A 23,001-nucleotide genomic window follows, 5' to 3' on the forward strand; every position below is an offset into this window, starting at 1 on the left:
GACCGTTTCTGGCCGAAGGCCTCGTTGTTCGGAGCAGGTACAGCCCGGTAGGCTCCGCCCCGCCAGCCCCGCCCCGCCGGTCCTTGAGCCCAGACCTCCAGGGTCCCCCAGTCCTTAGTCTTTGGCTTCCTCGCGTCTCCTCTGTGTGAGCGTGTATGAGAGTCCAGCACCGTGCAAACTAAATGGAACACCCGGAACAAGTTGGCCATTTGGGCCGTGACCTTTGACCTCGGTGAGAAAGAGAAAAATAGAAAGAAAGGTTCCTTTAGAAAGTTGAGACGGAGGCTCCGGCTCCGGCTCCGGCTCCGGTCCCGGTCCCGGTCTCAGACTCCGGCTCCGGTCTCAGGCTCCGGCTCCGGCTCCGGCTCTGGTCCCGGTCCCGGTCTCAGACTCCGGCTCCGGTCTCAGACTCCGGTCCCGGTCCCGGCTCCGGTCTCAGGCGCTCTCTTTCACTCTGCGCATGTAGTCATGAAGCTCTTCCGGGTCCTGGAAGCCCATGTCCTGACACACCCACTGAATGTCCTCGTCCTCCGCTACGGGGATGGCGTTATAGGGCAGCTCCTCCGTGGGGAGGGTGCTGAAGGTCGTGAACTTGACCCTCTTGCGTTTGGAGGTTGGAGAACTGGCATCCTCGCCGTTCTCCTTGGTCGAGCCCCCGGAGCTGCCGTCGCCCCGCCCGTGTACCTGGCTTTGGACGCTGGTCTGGGAACTCCCACTGCTGTGGTGGTCCCCATGGCAACAAGTCTGTACGCCCTCCGAAGGGTTGCCGGGCCTCTCCACCTGCTGGGGCGACCGGTCGCACTGGGGCCTCGGCGGCTGGCCGTTTCCCAGGAACACCCAGTGGTGGGCGTGGTCTATGTTGGCCTGCCCTTCAGGCGGGATCCTCTTATGGCGGTATTTAAGCACGAAGACGATGCAGTTGATGAGGAAGACTAAGATGGCCAGGCAGAAGACCCCCAGGAGAGCGTACATACCGATCTCAAGGTCGGTCATGTTCCGAGGCGAATGCACGAAGTCGTCCTCGTCCTCGTCCTCGTCCTCGTCCTCGCCGTCGCCGTCGCTCTCCGTCGGTTGCTCCTGGTTGCTAACGGTTGGGAAGTTGGTGTAATCGATGGGAACGCTGGCAGGCTGCTCGTTAGACGTCTCATAAATTCTTCCACTCATGTTTGGATCGATGATTGGACGGCGGGTGGCGCCCTCCGTCGTTGCGTCTTCCTCAGAGTCTTCCTCCGGCCCGAAGCGGACCTTGACGTAAACGGCAGCAGATGCGATGACGCTTTTACGTTTGGTCTTCTGGCAGGCCTCGCAGATGGTCATCTCCACCCGCACCACCTCTCCAGACCCCTCCCCTTCTGCCACCACCACGGGCCAGCGCTGCTGAGGCTCCTGGGAGACGGAGGCGACCTTGTCGTCCAGCGAGGAAGCGTTGAGGTTGTAGTCTTTGGGATCGAAGTCGGTCAGACTGGCGGCTGTGTTGTCGCTGAAAAGCATCCAGACGGACAAACTGGCCTCCTGTCAGACGGAAAGACGGAAAGACGGTTCAGATTGGAGAACGGCTGCATCACACCCCAACGCTAACCCCTAATGCTAACCGCTAATGCTAACCCTAGCCCCACCCCTAACCTTCTAACCCCTAATGCTAACTGCTAACGCTAACCTTCTAACCCCTAACGTTAACCGCTAACGCTAACCATACCCCCAACCCTAACCTTCTTACCCCTAGCAGTAACCGCTAATGCTAACAATACCCCCAACCCAACCTCCTAACCCTAACGCTAACCCCTAATGCTAACCCTAACCTTCTAACCCTAACCCATAATGCTAACCCCTAATGCTAACCGTACCCCAACCCAACCTCCTAACCCTAACGCTAACCCCTAATGCTAACCCTAACCTTCTAACCCTAACCCATAATGCTAACCCCTAATGCTAACCCTAACCTTCTAACCCTAACCCATAATGCTAACCCCTAATGCTAACCGTACCCCAACCCAACCTCCTAACCCTAACGCTAACCCCTAATGCTAACCCTAACCTTCTAACCCTAACCCATAATGCTAACCCCTAATGCTAACCGTACCCCAACCCAACCTCCTAACCCTAACGCTAACCCCTAATGCTAACCCTAACCTTCTAACCCTAACCCCTAATGCTAACCGCTAACGCTAACCGTACCCCAACCCTAACCTTCTAACCCTAACCCCTAATGCTAACGCTAACCTTCTAGCCCCTAACGTTAACTGTTAACGCTAACCATACCCCCAACCCTAACGCTAAATGCTAACGGACCAATAGAACAGCAGGAAACAGGGGGGGGGGGCACGAGGAAGTGTTCCCTTGCATCATATCCTGTTCTAATCACCCTCAGACGCGTTTCGGTGTCTGGCTCCTCCTCTTCCTCCTCGTCACCCTCACGTGATCGCACCCGACTCGAAGCGACGAACAGGACGGCGAGGAGGGAGTTGTCTGGGACAACCTGAAGTGGCGACTCATAAACCCCGTGAACCAGCCTCAGTATTTAGCGCCTCAACGCGCTACGTGACCACGAAGGACTGAAGACAGCGAAGAACGACCTCGTCGGATGAAAGACGCAGGAGCACGAGCCGGGACAGAAGCCCGTTCTACCGGCGACGCAAACCGATCGTAGAATATTGGACCGGGCACTTTTTATGATGTCACAAATCACGCTCGTGGGCCCGGCCTCGGTTTTCATCGAACAACCAGAAATGAGCGTCAGTGAAGCCGAAACATCAAACGGCATCTCGGACTTTAACCACGACTGAAATCACCGTGTTTATTGATTCCTCCGAGTTTTAATCGCTGCCTGAGCTTCACAAGGAGCAGAAAAGCTAATTAATGTGGACGATAAATTCTGGAGAGCAGCAGGGGTTCGGTCGTAGTCGCTCGATCCGCAGGATGTATGGAGGAGTAACGGTGGAGTAACGGTGGAGTAACGGTGGAGTAACGGTAAAGTAACGGTAGAGTAACGGTGGAGTAATGGTGGAGTAATGGTGGAGTAACGGTAAAGTAACGGTAGAGTAACGGTGGAGTAATGGTGGAGTAACGGTAGAGTAACGGTGGAGTAACGGTGGAGTAACGGTAAAGTAACGGTGGAGTAACGGTGGAGTAACGGTAAAGTAACGGTGGAGTAACGGTGGAGTAATGGTGGAGTAACGGTAAAGTAACGGTAGAGTAACGGTGGAGTAACGGTGGAGTAATGGTGGAGTAACGGTAGAGTAACGGTGGAGTAACGGTGGAGTAACGGTAAAGTAACGGTAGAGTAACGGTAAAGTAACGGTGGAGTAACGGTGGAGTAACGGTAGAGTAACGGTGGAGTAACGGTAGAGTAACGGTGGAGTAACGGTAAAGTAACGGTGGAGTAATGGTGGAGTAACGGTAGAGTAACGGTGGAGTAACGGTGGAGTAACGGTAAAGTAACGGTGGAGTAACGGTAAAGTAACGGTGGAGTAACGGTGGAGTAACGGTAGAGTAACGGTGAAGTAACGGTGGAGTAATGAATATTATAGTGATCAATGAATGAACGACCGCCATGACATCACTGAACCAGGCTCCGCCCCCACCCAGATGATGTCACGTCTGCAGCTTGAACAGGATTAATGTTTCTGCAGGTTCATAAAGTGAACGTTTTCCTGATTTGCGATTTATTTTCGTTAGAATATCTGTGCCAGTAAATTAAACATAAACAGCTTCATAAAATACACATAAAAATATCTCCTAGAAATACGATTCGCAGAAATCAGCTCGAGTCGTTCTAAACTCATCCAGATTCATAAATACGTTATTAAGCTCCGGGGTAACGGGAGCGATGCGCCGGAGGCGGAGTTCCGTAGTTTGTGTTCATCCATTCCAGAGTGAGCGACGACGCGGAGAAAGTTTTCCTGCTAAACGGAACCAAATGGCTGGAAATCGCTCCGGCGCTCCGAGAGCGTCTCCTTTTAGGGGCCGGCCTCGGAGACCGAGGACAATACGTTACAATAATCAGATTTCAGGGGGGCCAACGCTCGCCCCTCCCCCGCCGAGGCGTGATGGGCGTGTCTGTGTTTTTAGCGGCGTGGCGGCCAATGAGAGGGCAGAGAGAGGAAACCGTAGGAAGCCCCTGCTGTTCTGCCTGGGTAACCCCGTAGACATTTCCTCGGGTGCCTTCGCTTCGTCTAGCAGTCACACATTAGCAGGGCGGTGTGATCAGACAGAGTTCTTGTTCCAGACGCTCAGATCCGTGGTTGTGTGTCGCCGCCCCCCCCGCCCCCCGCCCCCCGACGCCGTCCCGTACCTGTCTGGGCGAGGTCAGCGTCTGCACGCCGCTCGCCGTGGCCACCAGGGTGTGGCTGTTTCCAGGGCTGGGCTGCAGCGATAAGGTCAGGCCGGCCACGGCGTGAACTCGCAGCTCTGTGATGGAGACCTTGTCGTCTGTGACGGCGAAGGCGGCGTCTCCGAGCACGGCGTCCACCGCCAGCGGGGATTCCACCTGCAGAGAGCACACGGGGGGGGGGGGGGGGGGGGGTTACTGCCGATCTCAGATTCAAGCGCTTTCGTTCATTCCAGTGGATCGATGTCGGTCGAGATGGGCGACCCGACTCCGCCCCCTTCCACAGTGACTTGACCCCGTCTCTGCCGGGTGAAGCCGCCGCCGACGTGCTAATCGACACCTAGAATGTTGCTGATCTGTAATTTGCTGTTCGTGATATTTGTGACGCTATAAATAAAGTTGAGGCAGTTTTAATCTCGTCTCCGCCCGCCGTTGGCTCAGACTTCAGCGCCGCAGAGTCCGGTCTGGTTCTAGAGGATCAACATCATAAATCCTTGTCATGAAAACACGTAGACTTCCTGCCCGGTCTCTGGAGACCACGGAGGGTTGGACCTGGACTGTTTCCCCGTGTGGACCTGGACTGTTTCACCGTGTGGACCTGGACTGTTTCCCTGTGTGGACCTGGACCGTTTCACCGTGTGGACCTGGACTGTTTTACCGTGTGGACCTGGACCGTTTCCCAGTGTGGACCTGGACTGTTTCACCGTGTGGACCTGGACCTTTTCCCAGTGTGGACCTGGACTGTTTCACAGTGTGGACCTGGACTGTTTCACCGTGTGGACCTGGACTGTTTCACCGTGCATCAATCGAACTGTTAGACACCCTCCTCCTCCTCCTCAGTCCGTCCTGGCTGTCCTCGTACCTGTCCCTCAGGTAGCGACTCTGCTTTCAGGCTGCTTTCAGGCTGTTTTTCCGTTTTCCGCGTCGTCGTCTTTACGCCATAAAGCTATAAAAGCTCTGCTGAATATTTCACGAAGCATCAAACTAAAAACGAGACACGATGGCGTTCTGTGCGTCCGAACGGAACGTTTAAAGTTTCACGAGGACGTCTCCGTCTCCGTCTCCGTCTCCGTCTCCGTCCCCGTCTCCGGCGGGGCGCTCTGTGTATTTCGGGATGGATCTGGGTTTTAATAGACGGAGTCGTTTTATAAATGAGAAAGGTGAAGGAGCAGAACCCGGTGCAGACCTGAACATCGATCCTGCTGAGGGCCGACGGAGTCCGACGGCGTCCGACTCTGTTTGCTCGCCATTGATTTTCTGTTGTTTGGTGTTTTTCTCGGGTAAATTAAAGTGACTTAAAGTCTAATAGTATTAAAATCGATATCGCCGACGACGTACGAATGTCGAAACACAATTCAAAGACTCGCCGTGTCGGACTCAACGCAACAGCTTCATCACAGAACTAATCTGATCGGGTTTATGAGCGGCGTGGGAACGCATCATAAACGCCTTCCGGCGCCGCCACGGCTCCAATTTCAGCCAAACTTAAAAAAGGTTCAGGAAGAACACTGTAAACTCCCACAGTATGGCCGGTGCTTGAACTGCACACGGCTTCAGAAGTCAGGCTTGGGGTGTTTAATTCAACATAACCTTTAAGTTATGCAAATAAAACAGGAAGCGTAGCGCTGTAGCATACATGATAGCATAGCGCTGTAGCATACATGATAGCATAGTGCTGTAGCATACTCAACAGCATAGCACTTTAGCATGCCCTATAGCGTAGCACTCTAGCATGCCCTATAGCGTAGCACTCTAGCATGCCCTATAGCGTAGCACTGTAGCATGCCCTATAGCATGCCCTATAGCTTAGCACTGTAGCATGCCCTACAGCTTCTTCCGATTCATTCGCCGGTCTCGAGCTGATCAGCTAGCTGTTGCTGGAGGCCTGATTTGAAGGCCTGCTTGTTAGCAGCTAGCTGTTGCTGGAGGCCTGATTTGAAGGACTGCTCGTTAGCAGCTAGCTGTTGCTGGAGGCCTGATTTGAAGGCCTGCTTGTTAGCAGCTAGCTGTTGCTGGAGGCCTGATTTGAAGGACTGCTCGTTAGCAGCTAGCTGTTGCTGGAGGCCTGATTTGAAGGACTGCTCGTTAGCAGCTAGCTGTTGCTGGAGGCCTGATTTGAAGGCCTGCTCGTTAGCAGCTAGCTGTTGCTGGAGGCCTGATTCCATCCGTGACTTTGGAGAACCGTTCCGGCCCAAACATTAGCAACACTGATTTGAAATTAGCGTCTGTTAGCACCCGTCTGGACTCAAACGCAATGTTTTTTGACTCCTGCCAGCCGTTCCGAGTAATCGGATTACTTTAATGAATCCCACCTTTAGCGTGTTTCACCTGCATTTAGCTTAGCGGCAGGTTCGGTCTGCTCGTGAGGACGTAGCATTATTCATAGCCTTCAGCACATCGCCAACGATCCACGGCTCATTTAAAGTGATGGATGGACGTCTTCCGTCTCTCGTCCCCGTGTCTCCGCCACCCGACGCATCCATCAGACGCTCCGTCTCGACAGGCTGAAACGCTCCCCGCCGTAAACGAGCGCTCGTCAAAACGTGGACTCCAGAACCCGGCTCTGATAAAGGCTGATGCATTTATATGAGCTTCCTGTCCTCCAGAGGAGCAACGGCAGCCCCTCGTCAGAAACCAGGAGGTTCTGGTCCATCTTTAGAGGGTCCAGACCATCGGCCATCTTTAGAGGGTCCAGACCATCGACCATCGTTAGAGGGTCCAGACCATCTTTAGAGGGTCCAGATCAAAACAAATGATAACTAATCTATGAACTTGAAACCAGAACCAGCGGCCCGTTTTCAGTGAGCAGCAAGTTTTCCTCCCACTCAGGGGGCGTGTTCTCACTGTGAGGACGCGTGAAGGAACACGTCCCCTGCTCCTCCCCCAGACCCGTCATCATTTACGTGGGTTCTGATCCCAGTTTACCTTCAGGCTGGTGGATCCCAGCTCCAAGCCCACCAACACCGTCCTGTCCACGAGCTCCGCAATCCTGGGGTCGACCACCTTCAGAGAGTCCTGGACCAGGTCTGTGACGTCCACCTGCCAGTCCGGGCCCAACATCGTGATGACCTGGTCAGTGCCCTCTGTGGAGGTGGTGTGGAACTGGGTCAGCACCTGGACCAGGGCCCGCTGGTACTGCAGGGTGCAGCCTCGACTCAGCCGGCGCTCGTCGTCTTCGTCGTCTGCGTCGCTGTCCCTGGTGCTCCTGGGACAGGAAGGAGAGACAACCGTGAGACATTTGGGCCCAGTAGTTCCTCTCTCAGCCCTAAAGGTCGGGGCAGATTGTGGACCACCTGGAGCCGGGTTCTTTGACCCGTGTTCTTTCTCATGGGAAGATTGTTGGTTCTTATTAAAACAAAGATTCAAACTAAACCCTGAGCATTAGCGTTAGCAACATTAGCATGGACAGAACCAAGGACATCCTCAAGACCTGACAAAATCAATCAAGTGATTGATTGATTGAAACTAAGACCTCTGCAAACCCATGAGACGTCTCTCTCGTCTGTCCAATGAGCAGCTGAGAATCTGTCCAGATGGTTTGACACAAATACGATGACCTCGTGTAATCAATTAGCAGCAGAGCCTGATTGGTCAGCTTCCATTAACGGTCGCTTCCTGAGACGGAGCTGCTGATGGGAGCGAATCGATCAATTACACACAAAGTAAAAGAAAAGCAAGGCTGGACTGCTTGTTATTAGCGTCTAATGATTGGGTCCGGATAACGAGTCCTCTGGCGACGGTACCGCTAACAAAGAGCTCATCTAAACATCACTGTACCTGATGCTACGCTACGTTAGCATAGATAAGAAAAGAAAACTCAACAGAGCTTTGGGAAACGTAAAAGCTAGCGTAGGTGAAGACCTCTATCGCTAACATGCTAGCCTAGGTGAAGACCTCTATCGCTAACATGCTAGCGTAGGTGAAGACCTCTATCGCTAACATGCTAGCCTAGGTGAAGACCTCTATCGCTAACATGCTAGCGTAGGTGAAGACCTCTATCGCTAACATGCTAGCCTAGGTGAAGACCTCTATCGCTAACATGCTAGCGTAGGTGAAGACCTCTATCGCTAACATGCTAGCGTAGGTGAAGACCTCTATCGCTAACATGCTAGCGTAGGTGAAGACCTCTATCGCTAACATGCTAGCCTAGGTGAAGACCTCTATCGCTAACATGCTAGCGTAGGTGAAGACCTCTATCGCTAACATGCTAGCGTAGGTGAAGACCTCTATCGCTAACATGCTAGCCTAGGTGAAGACAACTACCGCTAACATGCTAGCAGAGTTGAAACCAGCTGTTTACGTGAACACGATTATTTCTTGTGATTTTGTCTCTGATTATCTGTTATTATTGTTTCGCTCCCCGATTGGTCCAGCTCTGCTGACACGGCCGTCGGTGGCGTAATCTTCCTTTTTTTTTTTAAACAGAATTGTGGGAGTTGGTGTTCCTGGGTTCTGGAGCGCCTCGGCTGGACCCGGTAACGAGTTAAAGCCGCAGCAGACGTTTAAGGGAAGAGGAAAACCCAACGAGACAGTCGGACTCTCCGGGCTCGGGTCGGCGAGAGTTCACCTTCCAGAACCTTCTGGACCTGTGGAGGAGGCCCAGAAGAGAAGAGTCTCTGACTCGATGGCCGCCGCCAAGACGCCGAATGCGTCACGTTAGAGAAAGCGAGGGATGGAGAGAGGGAGAGAGGGAGAGAGGGAGAGGGAGGACAAGGATCAGTCAGACGCTAGCCTCGCTAATCGGCCTGATTTAGTGTTATTGACGAACATTCCTGCTTCCCGTCTTAATTTGTGTTTACAATCCCTCAAAAGCCGCGTTTAATTAATTATCACTCCGTAAAGACTGTAAACAAACAACAACAAGGTCAAGACGAACCGAGTCTGTTCTCTAACGCCGCCGCCGGCTCGTAAATCCGGCGCTTCGGTTCGGCTGTCCAGGATCCTGATTGGCCGATCCCGGGTTCTGATGGCTTCAGACTGCCGTAGCGCTAATGCCATGCCTGACTAAACGACCAATCACAGCATGGGGGCGTGTCTTACGGGGTGTCAATCGCTGTCATAGAGTGGGGGGGAGAGCTCAAAACCTGTCAGATTAGGTGTATGGTCTCCATGGCAACAGTCTTCTGTTTCAGTCTTTGCAGCTCCACTGAGACATCAAACATCCCCACTGGGGGACGTATGTCCCCTCCTCCTGGGATAGCTCCGCCTCCTTGGCGCTCCGTGGAGAAAACGAGCCGTGATGATGATGTAATGGAAGCCAATTTGATGTAATAATCTCATGAATTATTCATGAGATGAGACGCGTCTTTGTGGGTCGGATCCATTATCGTAGTTCAGCGTCGGATGACAGGAAGTGGTTGAACGTGTCGATGAAATCGGATCATGTGACCTGGATGGACGAGTCTGACGGTGAACGTCGACGAAGCATTTCAGGGAAAACTCCGACAAAATAAAAGACATGAGGAATGAGGGGAACGCAGGCCTCCGGTGGGAATGCCGCGTCCGGAGCGTCGGGAGCTGCAACGGGAAAAAGGGAACGACACCCCCTCGGTAAATCAGCGCTAACCGGGGTAGCAGTTAGCGCAGTGAGACGAATCCGGTCACGGAAGCTCGGGAAAAGATTCAAACAACTGTCCAACTATTGACCCTCGGGGGACGAAGGCGATATTAAAACGTCCGGCTTTGATCCTTCGGGCGGCGCTGGACAAACTGCAAAATGAAAAAGGCCGAATGTCTCACCAGACCAGCCCCCATTCCGCTTTAATGGCGTGTCTCTTTCACAATAAAGGCACGAAGACGGAGATTTAAGACGCAAAATGACACGGATTCTATCGGCCATTATGTCTCCGGGGAGGACGCCGTCCGTCCTCAGCCGCTCCTTAAAGACGCCGTTTGTATTCATGTTGGGTAGGAATGGGTCTGGGCCTCGGTGACGGACGCCGGCGCCGTCTTTGTATCCGCTCCACGCACCACGGGAATGCTGAGACGTTTTAATGAGCGCCGGTTCCTGAACCGGGGTCCCGCCCCCGACGGCGTGGATCTCCCACGACCGCCGTTCCTTCCACATCTAAAGGTTTGATGTTTTTAACGGCTGCAGGAGACGGATCGTTCAGTTTTTTATCGCCGGGAGCGACTTGACAGGACGGCGCCGCCGATCCACGGCGCTCGGGTCGTCCTGATCACATGGTGCTGGAGTGGGCGGCGACACAGAGAACAGATCGGGTTTCACGGGAGAGACGACAGCGACCAATGAAAGTGGATTCTCCTTCACATTCCCAGAAAGGGGAGGTCCGAGTTCCAGCGCCGCGTGGGGGCTAGCGGAGGAACGCTACGCTAAAGAGTCTTTGGATCAATCAGATCAGACCCGATCCCGGGACCGGTACCCGTCTCACCTGCGGCCGGGCCGGACGGGGACCCTCCAGCCCCTAATGAAGCTCAGGGCGTGGTCGGACAGCGCCACCTGCAGGGGCAGCTTGGGCACCCAGACCGTTAGCTCCAGCGCGGCGCTCAGGTGCTCGTAGCTGAAGACCACCCGGGCGTTCACGGATCCCCGGCTCTCCTTCCCGTTAACGAACACGTAGTCGCAGTTCAGGGACACCTGGGACAGACGACAGTCAGACCGGCCGCGTGCTACGGCTCCGCCCCCTCCGAGGCCGGCCGCGTGCAGACGGCTCCGCCCCCTCCGAGGCCGGCCGCGTGCTGACGGCTCCGCCCCCTCCGAGGCGTCACGTACCTTCAGTATGTCTTCATTGGCCGACTTGCACTGCACGAAGGCGGAGACATCGGAGACCGCCCCGCTCATCTCTATGGAGACCATTTTGACCGGGATGGCGACGGTGCGTCCCGTCAGAACCGCCGTGTTGATGATCTCCGTGTCCTGCAGGAAGAAAACACCGTGAAGCGGCGAGAGGCGGGGCCTACGGCGGCGCCGCCACCAGGTGATCCTGGGAGGACGATGGGTCAGCATCCGACCTTCTAACGCCAGGAAGACGGACTGAAGTGGGGGCGGGATCACAGCATGTGTATTTGTACTTTACGACCTCCAGCAGAGGACAGTGAACGCACCACATCGTGGTTGAACTTTACCCATAAACCCTCTGTCCTCACAGTAACCCCGCCTCCAGACTCCACGCGCAGTAAACTTTAAGGAGCAAACATCCCGCGGGTTTTCCACTTTACCTCCGCCCGGCTGGGGGGCGCTTGATTCGTTTCCCTTTGTTGCAGTGATCGGTTTACTGGCCTCACTAATGACCAGCAGACGAGGGCTTCGATTTAAAGAGGACGAGACACTTAAGCTGCAGGAAGGGGGGCGTCGCCCGAGCTATTAGCGCTAACGCTAGCAGGAAACGTCTGAGCCTGAGCTATTAGCGCTAACGCTAGCAGGAAGCACCGATGGGGACGCTTTGTGTTTGTCTCCGCTCACCATGGCCAGAGGGACGATGGCCTGGATGTCCTGCTGGACCACCGTCAGCTCCGTCACCACCTTTTCCGAGTCCGGGGGCGGAGCCTGGCCCTTGTAGTCGACGTTCCAGTTGATGCGTCGGGTCACAGAGAGGCTGGTGAAGTTCTCCATCTCGAAGTCCAGCTGCATCACCTCCACGTTGCCGAGGACGTCCCTGGAGACACACGGAAGACAACGTTTCGTAGGATTTACAGAGTACTGCGCGCAGTACTCGGCTCCCTGCGCGCAGTACTCGGCTTCTCCAACATCAAACAAAGGAAAACTTGATTAAACGTTTCTGTGGCGTTTTCATAAACTCAATAAGGCAGCGGTTCAGGAAGCGGCGCCGCTCGGATGAGACGGATCCAGACGCAGATGTAAATAAAAACAGCAAATGAAACGCCGCCTGTCTCTGAAACGGGTGGAGACGTAAAATCTCAAATTACTGATGCGTTATTCTTTTCCCACTTTATGCTTAAAGACTCACAAACAACTTAAAACGGCAGAATCGACGTCACAAGAATTCCTTCACAGCAGGAAAGCGGCTTTCAGGCGACGCGGGGAAGCAAACGCGTAAACCTTCTCTGGCTCGCTGGCTTCCTGACGCGATGCGGCGTGACGCCATGTTTCTCTATTCACGCCTGACCCCCCCGCCGGACGCTCGTCTCATGGTGACAGGGTGGGAGGAAATGACATCACACGGGTCACTAAACATGGCAGCAGAAGCTACCATGGAGAGAACAGCAGAAGAGCGGCGGCTTCGGTTCCAGGTTCCTGCTGGGTCTCCAACCGTTAGCCGTTAGCCGTTAGCCGTTAACAGCTTCACATTTTAGCTCATTTCAACTATCAAAGCTAACATTAGCCAATTCCAACCTTCGTTGCTAATGTTTGCCAATTTAACATATATTTATCTTAGTTAGAGTGACTTTAGCAAATTAGCTAATATTTGCTAATTTCACACATCTTTTCTGCACATAATAGCACATTTTACGTACCAGTTAATGTTAGCATATTTCAGCTATCATTGCTAATGTTAGCTAATCCCAGAGTGGTTTATGCAGAGCGGGATCAGAACTCGGTTGGTTCCGGTGTTTGCGCCGTAACGTTTCATCTCCGGGGAATTTTACAGCTTTTAAAAGCAGCCTTTAATCACCATGACGACGACAATAAACGCGGCGGCGGACTTACCCCTGCCCGACTGCGTTGTTCTTGCTCGCTTCGATGGTGGTGATGGAATGCTTGGCGCCGGACTGCACCTCCCAGTCCACTTTCCACTGGGCGTTCCTGGACTGGGTCTGGACCAGGTTCACGCCCTTCTTCGCTTTGACCCTGCAGGACGAAGGTCAGAGTTCATGGATCAATAACAGAGTAGAACGGAGGGAACCGGGAGGCGGGACCAGGTCGCCGGCGCCGTCCACCGGGCTTTGCTCTGAAGCCGACGAAGTTAACGAGACGCTTCCTGCAGACAAAACCATCCCAGGCTGAAAAGAATAATCCAGAACCGAGAGGTCCGGTCAGACGGAACGGTTCACCTGAGGATGACGAGTCTCCAGGTGAAGAACCGGACAGCGTTTTATCTATTTATTTTATGACTCTATTAAATTATAAAACCAAAAACAAGCTCCATCACCCTCGAGACAATCCGACATGTTTCCATGGAAACTAGAAATAAACACGATCAAATTGCTATAAACACAGACTCGACTCTGCCGGTTAGCCTGGTTAGCACGGTGGCGCAGCGGTACGCGCTGTTGCCTCACAGCAAGAAGGTCGCAGGTTCCAATCCGTCTTCTTCATCTCCCTCTAGGAGCACCAAGCGGCTCTCGATTACATCCCATCAATTCAGTGAATGGGTTACCATGGAAACAGGGAGACCCCCTCTTTACAGAAATAGCCTCCATTTAAATACGTGTAAACATTTCAACAACAGAACCAGGACGGAGCAGCGAACTGACGTTAGCATGTTAGCAGCGTGCTAATACAAGACAAACAGGTTAGCATTTTGCTATCAGACGGTTTAGGCTCCCACAGATGTGACATCATCACTTTGGGTTTGAATGTGTTGCTCATAGAAATACCGGCATGAAACTGGTTGACTTTAACATGCTAACATGTTAGCATAGAGGTTTTCTACAGGCTAGCCTGTTAGCATTGGTTGTATTCAACATGCTAACGTTCTAAGTCGTCCAGCGTGAGAAACAATTCCTGATTTATTTACTTTGATTTGATCCATAGCGTTCCGTTAGCTATCAGATGAGCTAATAGGAGCTAGCGGTGGCTAATTGGGGCGTCTGGGGGGGTCGTTCGCTACACTTAGCATCATTTCAGACACTGAACTGGACGACGGGGCTTCAATATTTAAGATTTGTGAATGAACGAATTCTTCCCAAAACCTTCTGAACTGAACTGAAATCCTGAAGCTCCGCCCACCTCGGGTTGCTCTTCTGGAATCATTGTTTCTCCTGATTGCACGTTTAATCCTCCGGTCATGAGCCGCCGCCGCCGGAGATGAGACAGAGACGCGTAACGTTTGAGGGACGCGAGGAGGACTTTGATGTGCGCTGGATGCCCCGCGGCGCTCCGAACGGCGTGACCCAGATGCTGCTGATTACCGGCAGTCCCAGAAACACGATGAGACGTTATTGTGGGACGATGAAGGTGCAGCCGCGATGAGTCGCGTTCAAGCAGTCTTCATCGCTCTGAACTCGGGTTCTAATCAGCAGCCGAGGGGACGGCATGTTCCCTGTGGGACGCCGCTGGAGCCACACCCCCCTCCGAAGGCCGATTATGCATATTAAAGAAAGGAAAAACATCTCAAAGTGAGGCTGGGGGAGCGTTTCCAGCGGAGACACCTATCAGAACGGACGGACGGACGGTGGACGGACGGTTGTTTTCCCGCATGCTAACGAGTTCCTTTGGGTTTGACGCCAGCAGCTCTCAGGCTGTAATCAAACGGCGAGGAGACCTTTAGGAGCACGGAGGAGGAGGAGGAGAAGGAGGAGTCACGGAGCACCTGGAGGAGGAGTCACGGCCCGACTCCTGCTCACAGTCACATCATCAAGGAGCACAGGAGGAGACAGCTAACCCCACCGAGGGGGAGCATCCTCCTCCTCCTCCTCCTCCGCTCTGACATGTGTGACATCATCATGGCAGCTGCGTCCGACCCCGCGGCCTTCTGGGTATTCACCAGTGGGCATGTTCTGCTAGCGTGTCGCCGATGGATGCAGAAAAACAAGGAGACAACTAAAACGTCAGCATTTGGACATCCTCGAGGCGTTCGCTGCTCTCCCCCGGCTCCTCCCACCTCCCCCGGCTCCTCCCACCTCCTCCCGCCTCCTTGTCTGCAGGCAGAGGCTCCATTAGCTCCCGCGAGGAGCCACTTTAGCGCCGAGCGGCGGTTTGTAGACGCCACGCCGCTCTAAAAGCTGGAACGCGGCTGGTTTCAGAAACGAGTAAACATCCGATGTGAACACGCAGCGCCTGAACGCAGCACGTAAAGAGTTCTGACTTCCTGATCAGATGGTGAGGTCACAGCTCGGAGAGACGGCGTGGGCGGGGCGGCTACGACATCACACCTGGGAGCTGTTCAGAAACGCCCCCAAAGAGGCGGGAAGACGGGAAATAACTAGAAAGACAATCAGAGACTGCAGACCCCGCCTCCAAAAGACTATTGGATCTTGTGAGTCAGTAAACAGGGCTTCCGGATCAGAGGGGCCAAACCTGCTCTAGCTTGCTGCTCCGGAACGTACTACAAGACTCCTTCTGGACTCTTTTTCCCATCATGCCATTCGTGCTCCTCCCTCTTAAAGTGGCAGTTTACAGCACAGGCACGATTCCAGATGTAAAAATAATTCTAGAATCTGGATCCAGATCCGGATCAACGCCATTCTCGGGGAGGACCGAGCCACAGACAGAACCTTGCTTGTGTAAAAATGTCAAGTCGATTGGGTTCCTAGTTTTTGAGTTATGCGCTCGGACAGACAAACAGACAAACGGACCAAATTGCAATACCCTCGCCCCCCCTTCGGCGAGGGTAATAAAGAGGGGACAGTAACGGAGTCAGGAGGAGGAGGAGGAGGAGGTGTGGACGACCGACTCCTTCAACGCCAGGCCGGGTCGTGTGACGCCGCCGGATCCGACAACTCACTGGAGGAGAAAGGAGGAGAGGAGGAGCTCGAGAGAGCCGGAACCTTTCTGAGGAGGCGATCGGGCCAAACGCCGCGGTCCAATTTATCTGATCAGACGAGCGGAGCTCAGACCTGCCAGGAGGCGCAGAGGAGGAGAACCGGGCCGGGCCGCTCCTTCAGAGCTCATTAGCATATTCCAGCCGGGTCTCCCGGGACGCTTTCACGGTTACGGGAGGTAGAGGGAAGCTGATTGGTGGACAACCAGCGACATCGGGGGGGGGGGGGGGGGGGTCAGCATTCCCGATGATCTGTTTCCCCCCCGAGGAACTTCTACTCTTTCAAACTGGAGAGCTCCGAGAAAAACGAGCTCCTCCCGGGATCCTCGTCCGAGAAGAGCCTGGAGTCAAAGAAACGTGATCCTCTCCAGGCCCGCCCCCCCAGCCCCCCCACCCCTGATCCAGCAAAATCACGCTTCACAATACCTAGAAAAGCACAAGTCTGTTTAAGCTGCGCCGACGCCTTAGCATTAGCATTCAGCTAACACCGTTTACCTGCAGCAAACACGGTTCAACGAGAACAAGCTAGCAGCGCTCCCGTTCTTCCCTCACTACTCGACGTCCAATCAGGGAGCAAGCAGACGCACGGTAACCCTGGAAACGGGGCGAACAGAACGGAGCAGCAAGAAGCGAGGCCAACGCTCCTGGTGCTAGCGGGATGCTAGCAGGGTGCTAGCAGAAGACATCTAATATTTATTTAGAGCAGCAACGTTCTCTCAGGGGTTCCTCAGGGCTCCGTGCTCGGACCGATGCTGATCAATGTTCCCCGATATACAGACGACATGCGAATATCCTGATCAATGAAACGGGGAAAGATATAAAGCTGCTTCATGAGGACGTTCTATTTCCCGTTTCTACTTCCCGTTTCTACTTCCTGTTTCGCGCTGCTCCTTGTGGGATGAATAAAGCTCTTCATCTCTCATCCGACGCTCCTTCGTTTGGCTCTGTTCACATCCGATCATTCGACCAAAGTCAAACCCGGAGAAATGGGAGGCGGCGTTCCGCCGGTGAAGGGAGAGCGTGACACGGCGCCGACCGAACCTCCACCGGTTGTCGGGGGCGACACGAGTCGCTAGCTTCAAACTTTTAGAGTCAATCAGGGAGAAACCGGCGAGGAGGCCGGATTCACCGGGTTCATCGGGTTCACCGGGTCCACCGGGTTCACCGGATTCACCGGGTCCACTGGGTCCACCGGGTCCACCGGGTTCACCGGATTCACCGGATCTCTTTGGCTCCTCCCAAAATGAATTCTCTGCATGTTGAAACGCTCTAAAGTATCAATGAAGCCACGAACAAACCGGATCCTGAGTTTCCACAGACGAACGGCGGTATGAGGGCGGAGCTTCAGGGCTCGGCAGGCGGAGTCTAGCATGTCCTCACGCACGTTAGCAACCGGCGACATCACAGGCTAAAGCGCGTGTCGCGCCGGAAGCTACGCTAACCGGACGGATCCGGTCCAGCTGCTCCGACCGCTCGGATGGCGTCCCGCCCAGCTGAAGCGGCGCCACGGGTCCGTTTCTCACGCCGCCTGTCTGGAGGACCGAACGGAGCTTCGGAGAAGTTAAACGTGGCGAACTGAGCTCTGGGTCGACCCGCCAACGTCCTGCTGGGTGGCGATGAAGACCGGGCCCCGGTCGGCCCGGTCCGACTGAACCCGCCCCGGCGGCACCGACGCAGAATCTCCCTGAAGTCGAAGCTCCTATCGATTCAGCGACGTAAGAATCCGTCCGGCGGCGGCGCCGATCCAAACGGGTTGGGTTTACAGAACATCCGTCTTCTCATTTCTCTGCCCTTTCACCAAAGAGCAGAAACAACGATCGATTCCACGAGATATAAACGTCGGGTTGATCGATGAGATATCAGGTTCCCTCCTCTGCATGCTGAGAGCGGCGAGGATGAGGAGCGGCGAGGATGAAGAGCGGCGAGGATGAGGAGCGGCGAGGATGAAGAGCGGCGAGGATGAAGAGCGGCGAGGATGAGGAGCGGCGAGGATGAGGCGCGGCGAGGATGAAGAGCGGCGAGGATGAGGAGCGGCGAGGATGAAGAGCGGCGAGGATGAGGAGCGGCGAGGATGAAGAGCGGCGAGGATGAGGAGCGGCGAGGATGAGGAGCGGCGAGGATGAAGAGCGGCGAGGATGAAGAGCGGCGAGGATGAGGAGCGGCGAGGATGAGGCGCGGCGAGGATGAAGAGCGGCGAGGATGAGGAGCGGCGAGGATGAAGAGCGGCGAGGATGAGGAGCGGCGAGGATGAAGAGCGGCGAGGATGAAGAGCGGCGAGGATGAGGAGCGGCGAGGATGAAGAGCGGCGAGGATGAGGAGCGGCGAGGATGAAGAGCGGCGAGGATGAAGAGCGGCGAGGATGAGGAGCGGCGAGGATGAGGCGCGGCGAGGATGAAGAGCGGCGAGGATGAGGAGCGGCGAGGATGAAGAGCGGCGAGGATGAGGAGCGGCGAGGATGAAGAGCGGCGAGGATGAGGAGCGGCGAGGATGAGGAGCGGCGAGGATGAAGAGCGGCGAGGATGAGGAGCGGCGAGGATGAGGAGCGGCGAGGATGAGGAGCGGCGAGGATGAAGAGCGGCGAGGATGAGGAGCGGCGAGGATGAGGAGCGGCGAGGATGAGGAGCGGCGAGGATGAGTTGAGAGGAGCCAGAGGAGGTGCTCGGACGCCTCCTGGACGCCTCCCTGGGGGGGTGTTCTGTTCGGGGCACGTCCCCCCGGGAGGAGACCACGGGGGAGACCCGGGACACGCTGGAGAGACGATGTCTCTCGGCTGGGAACGCCTCGGCCCCCCCGGAAGAGCTAGAGGAAGTGGCCGGGGGGAGGGACGTCTGGGCTTCCTGCTTGGGCTGCTGCCCCCCCGACCCCCCCGGATGGATGGATGGAAGGCGTGGCTAATTATTGCTTCTGAGGTGCTAATGGCTACTATGCCCGTTATGTAGTGGAGGCGGAGTCAAGATGACCACGTACTACACCGTTTAGCATAAGTGGTTCGGCGACGCCTCCTCCCCCTCCTCCTCCTCCTCCTCCTCCTCCCACTCCTCCTCCTCCTCACGGCTCTTCCCGGCGTGAAGGATGGCACTGGCCGGTCGGCGGCGGGTTCAAAGGAGGCAGCGGCGTTTGATTTTAATGAAGCTTCTTCACAGCTGTTATCTAAGAGCGATGGAATGTTTCCTGTCCCGAGCTCGGAGGTCACGCTCGGAGGTCACGCTTCTTCTTCTGGGTCTGATGTCCGTTAGCATGCCGGCGGTAGAGCTAATGAGGCGCGACATGTGACACAGGACAGTTAGCAGGCAGTTAGCAGCACCTAGCGGTGTTTGGTAAACAATGGAGTCACATGACGACCACCTGTCCCCGGCCTCGTCCTCTGATTGGACCAGCTGCTAGCTGTTAGCTAACCCGCCCACAGTGGATCAGACATCACAAACACGTCAAACCCCGCCTCCTGTCCTTCGGCTCGCCAGCCCGAGCGTTGATGCTAGCGCCTTTCACGCGGCCCGTTACGGTGTTCATTAAACATTTCAAAGGTGTGACAGAATGACCAGCATGCATCAGGAGAACGAGGACGGCCTTTCATCTGGAAATCAAAGCTTTCAAATCAAACCGAACTTTAGAACGTCAAATCCATTACACGGAAGGAAAGAGCTGCGTCGCCGTGGGAACGAACAAACGCTTTGTTACATTTCTGCATGCGGGGGATTTTCCCACAGAGCCTGAACGCATCACAAAGGCCCGCCTCCTCCTGATGTCATCATTCCACTTATTGATCCGTTTGACTTCCTCACAACAACAATGACATCACAACGAGGAGGAGGAGTCTAAACCAGAACTATGTGATGGTCAAACTGGTCAGTAATCTACATAATCCCGTCAGTAATCTACATAATCCCGTCAGTAATCTACATAATCCCGTCAGTAATCTACATGATCCCGTCAGTAATCTACATAATCCCGTCAGAAATCTACATGATCCCGTCAGAAATCTACATAATCCCGTCAGTAATCTACATGATCCCGTCAGTAATCTACATGATCCCGTCAGTAATCTACATAATCCCGTCAGAAATCTACATGATCCCGTCAGTAATCTACATAATCCCGTCAGTAATCTACATGATCCCGTCAGTAATCTACATGATCTGGTTCTTTGGTCACCTTGCCGACTCCCACCTGCCGGATCAGCACCAGGTGGGACCCGATCAGTTCACTTTCCGTCTCTAAATCATTCCAGGTGAAGCCGGATCGGCCAAACCTGGAAAGTGGAGCGGAGCTAAAATGGCCCATTTCATCAGAATCTTGGCAGCCCCTCCCCCTTGGGGCTCCGCCCACATCGCGGTTCACGATGGTAAACGCTCCCCGTCCTGCTGCTTGACCTCAAATTACAGCGGCGAGAGGTGGGAGGAGTCAGACAGCCTGAGTCTTTCATCTCGGAGATGAAGCGCTGAGAAACAGACGGTCGCCACGGCGCCCGATGTGTCACACCAAGGTGCCCCGTGGCTGAGACGTCCCGAGTCACGCCATCCAAACGCTCTGCACTGAGACGGCGCCGACAGGAAGCAGAGGCCGAGGTCAGGAAGTCCCCGACGAAGCGTCGGCGCTGAATGTGGGTCGTCCCTGCCCCGCCCCAGAACCCTGCGTCTTACATCAGGCAGTGACATCACCGAGGTGAGCTCTGATTGGTATGAATGAACCAATCAGAGGACGAGAGCTGCTAGCTGGCGTTAGCATAGAGAAGCTATGACCCACAACAACAAGAGAAACATGGAGGATGGCTCCGATCTGGACCGGGTGTATCTGACCCGGAACCACCCTGGAACGAGGATCGGATCTGGACCGGGTGTATCTGACCCGGAACCACCCTGGAACGAGGACCCGATCTGGACCGGGTGTATCTGACCCGGAACCACCCTGGAACGAGGATCCGATCTGGACCGGGTGTATCTGACCCGGAACCACCCTGGAACGAGGATCCGATCTGGACCGGGTGTGTTAAACCGGGTTGACACCGGGCAGATGAAAGCGGCGCTCCGCTCCAGAGATCCGGTTACAAGCTTCATATTTACCGAGCGTTTCATCATCGCTCCTGACCAGGAGGAGTCAGCGAGGAGTCAGCGAGGAGTCAGCGAGGAGTCAGCGAGGAGTCAGCGGTTCTCCTCAAGAATCATTTCTCCTCGAGGCCTTAAGATCGTGTTGACAGGCGAGGAGACGAGAGGAGGAGGAGGAGGAGAAGAGAGGAGAGGAGAGGAGAGGAGAGGAGGAGGAGAGGAGAGGAGAGGAGAGGAGAGGAGAGGAGAGGAGAGGAGAGGAGAGGAGAGGAGAGGAGAGGAGAAGAGAGGAGGAGGAGGAGGAGGAGGAGAGGAGAGGAGAGGAGAGGAGAGGAGAGGAGAGGAGAGGAGAGGAGAGGAGAGGAGAGGAGAGGAGAAGAGAGGAGGAGGAAGAGAGGAGAGGAGAGGAGAGGAGAGGAGAGGAGAGGAGAGGAGAGGAGAGGAGAGGAGAGGAGAGGAGAGGAGAGGAGAGGAGAGGAGAGGAGAGGAGAGGAGAAGAGAGGAGGAGGAGGAGGAGGAGGAGAGGAGAGGAGAGGAGAGGAGAGGAGAGGAGACGGAGAGGAGGAGAGGAGGAGGAGGAGGAGGAAGAGAGGAGAGGAGAGGAGAGGAGCGGATTCTCCGGATGCCGGTTCCGTTCTAACAGAACTTCGATCAGCTAAACCGAGTCTGATCAGCACCATTGATCCGATCGATCGAGTGTTTATTATTTATCATCTATAAACCGACCCGGACCGTCTGGACCGACCCGGCTCGGGGACTCACTTGAGGCTGAACCGGTCCAGCGAGGCGTTGGGCATCAGAACCAGGAGGATCCGGATGGTCTCGCCGGGCTTCAGGGGCGCCTCGGGCAGCCGGAGGAACATGTTCCGGTCCAGCTGCTTGTCCACCAGCAGCGGCTCCGGCCCGGCCCGGTACAGGCCGATGCTGCCGATGCGCAGCAGGGGGTGCTGCGCCGAAGCCCCGCCCCCCCTGCACTCGCCGTTCCGGGCCGGCCCGTGGAGCGTGTAGTACAGCTCGGCCTGGGGGGTCTCGCCGCTCAGCCCGTCCGGGAGCCCGGCGCCGTCCCTCCGGCCCAGAGGGGCCGCGTTGGCGTTGAACCAGGACGGCGGCAGGTCCAACCGGGCCAGGCACTGGGCCAGGTTCCCCTTCAGGCGGCAGGACGTCTTCGTCTCCCGGACGTCCCGGAAGGCGTGGAGACGGACGCACGGGAGCTCGTCCCGCGCCCCGAAGTCGTCCCAGTCCCGGCCGGCGATGTAGAAGAACACCTGGACCGCCGGGCTGCTGGACAGAACCCGGGCCTGGACGATGGAGGCCCGGACCTTCCAGTTAACGGTCAGCTGGCCCGGGACGTCCAGGGCGCCGGCGGGCTGCAGCAGGTCCCGGGACACGGCCTGTCCCCGGGAGAAGGGCCCCAAGCTGACGTTGAGCGCCGGGAGCGCTTTGGTCTGGAAAACCACGAAGCTCTCGGAGCGCTGCAGCGGCTGGCCGGCGCCGGCGCCGCCCCGACCCGCGGGCTCCGCCTCCCGCAGGAAGAACGCCAGCTGAGCGTTGGACACTTTGAAGTTGGCGGGAAGGTAGAGGTCGGGCGGCGGAGGACCGTCCGTCTCCGCCGAAGGACTGAGGAAGACGTCGGCGCCGGTGGGAGGAGTTCTACCGGCGAGAGCTGGAAGAGGAGAGAAACAGGAAGTCAGGAGTCACGTGATCAAGGTGCACAGGAAGTAGCAGCCGGTGGCGTTTAAACCTGACCCGGGTCAGAACCTTCATGCAAAGACCAACGATGGAGCCAATCAGAACGAGCGCGACGCACTTATCAGAACCGCCCACAGACGCCAGAGGCTCAGCTTCCCGTCCCCGCGGTCCGACCCGGAGAAACGTCCCATAATCCAACAGCTCTATCATTGAAGCCGCCTCCCTCCGGTCCGGTTCCGCCTCCCTCCGGGTCGGTTCCGCCTCCCTCAGGTCCGGTTCCGCCTCCCTCCGGGTCGGTTCCGCCTCCCTCCGGTCCGGT

At 55.7% G+C, this 23,001-nt stretch overlaps 1 protein-coding gene across 1 annotated transcript; it reads right to left on the minus strand.

The window, feature by feature from the left end:
* Positions 1–435: 435 nt before the first annotated feature.
* On the minus strand, positions 436–22,873 carry tmem132e (transmembrane protein 132E). Its single transcript, XM_068744181.1, has 9 exons — positions 22,801–22,873; positions 21,756–22,656; positions 12,957–13,097; positions 11,751–11,943; positions 11,061–11,204; positions 10,720–10,925; positions 7,253–7,532; positions 4,292–4,486; positions 436–1,512 (listed from the first exon to the last, which is right to left on the minus strand). Exons 1-9 carry the CDS (start codon positions 22,871–22,873, stop codon positions 436–438), a joined length of 3,210 nt encoding a protein of 1,069 aa, XP_068600282.1.
* Between the last annotated feature and the right edge of the window lie 128 nt (positions 22,874–23,001).

The sequence above is a fragment of the Brachionichthys hirsutus genome, chromosome 10 (genome assembly GCF_040956055.1).
Source record: "Brachionichthys hirsutus isolate HB-005 chromosome 10, CSIRO-AGI_Bhir_v1, whole genome shotgun sequence".
Classification (NCBI taxonomy): domain Eukaryota; kingdom Metazoa; phylum Chordata; class Actinopteri; order Lophiiformes; family Brachionichthyidae; genus Brachionichthys; species Brachionichthys hirsutus.

Coding starts and splice junctions, on each gene's coding strand:
- tmem132e (XM_068744181.1), bottom strand. CDS start 22,873: ATGGGACGTTTCTCCGGGTCGGACCGCGGGGACGGGAAGCTGAGCCTC. Junction 22,657..22,800: donor TCTGTGGGCGGTTCTGATAA/GTGCGTCGCGCT, acceptor CTCCTCTTCCAG/CTCTCGCCGGTAGAACTCCT. Junction 13,098..21,755: donor CTGGACCGGTTCAGCCTCAA/GTGAGTCCCCGA, acceptor TTCGTCCTGCAG/GGTCAAAGCGAAGAAGGGCG.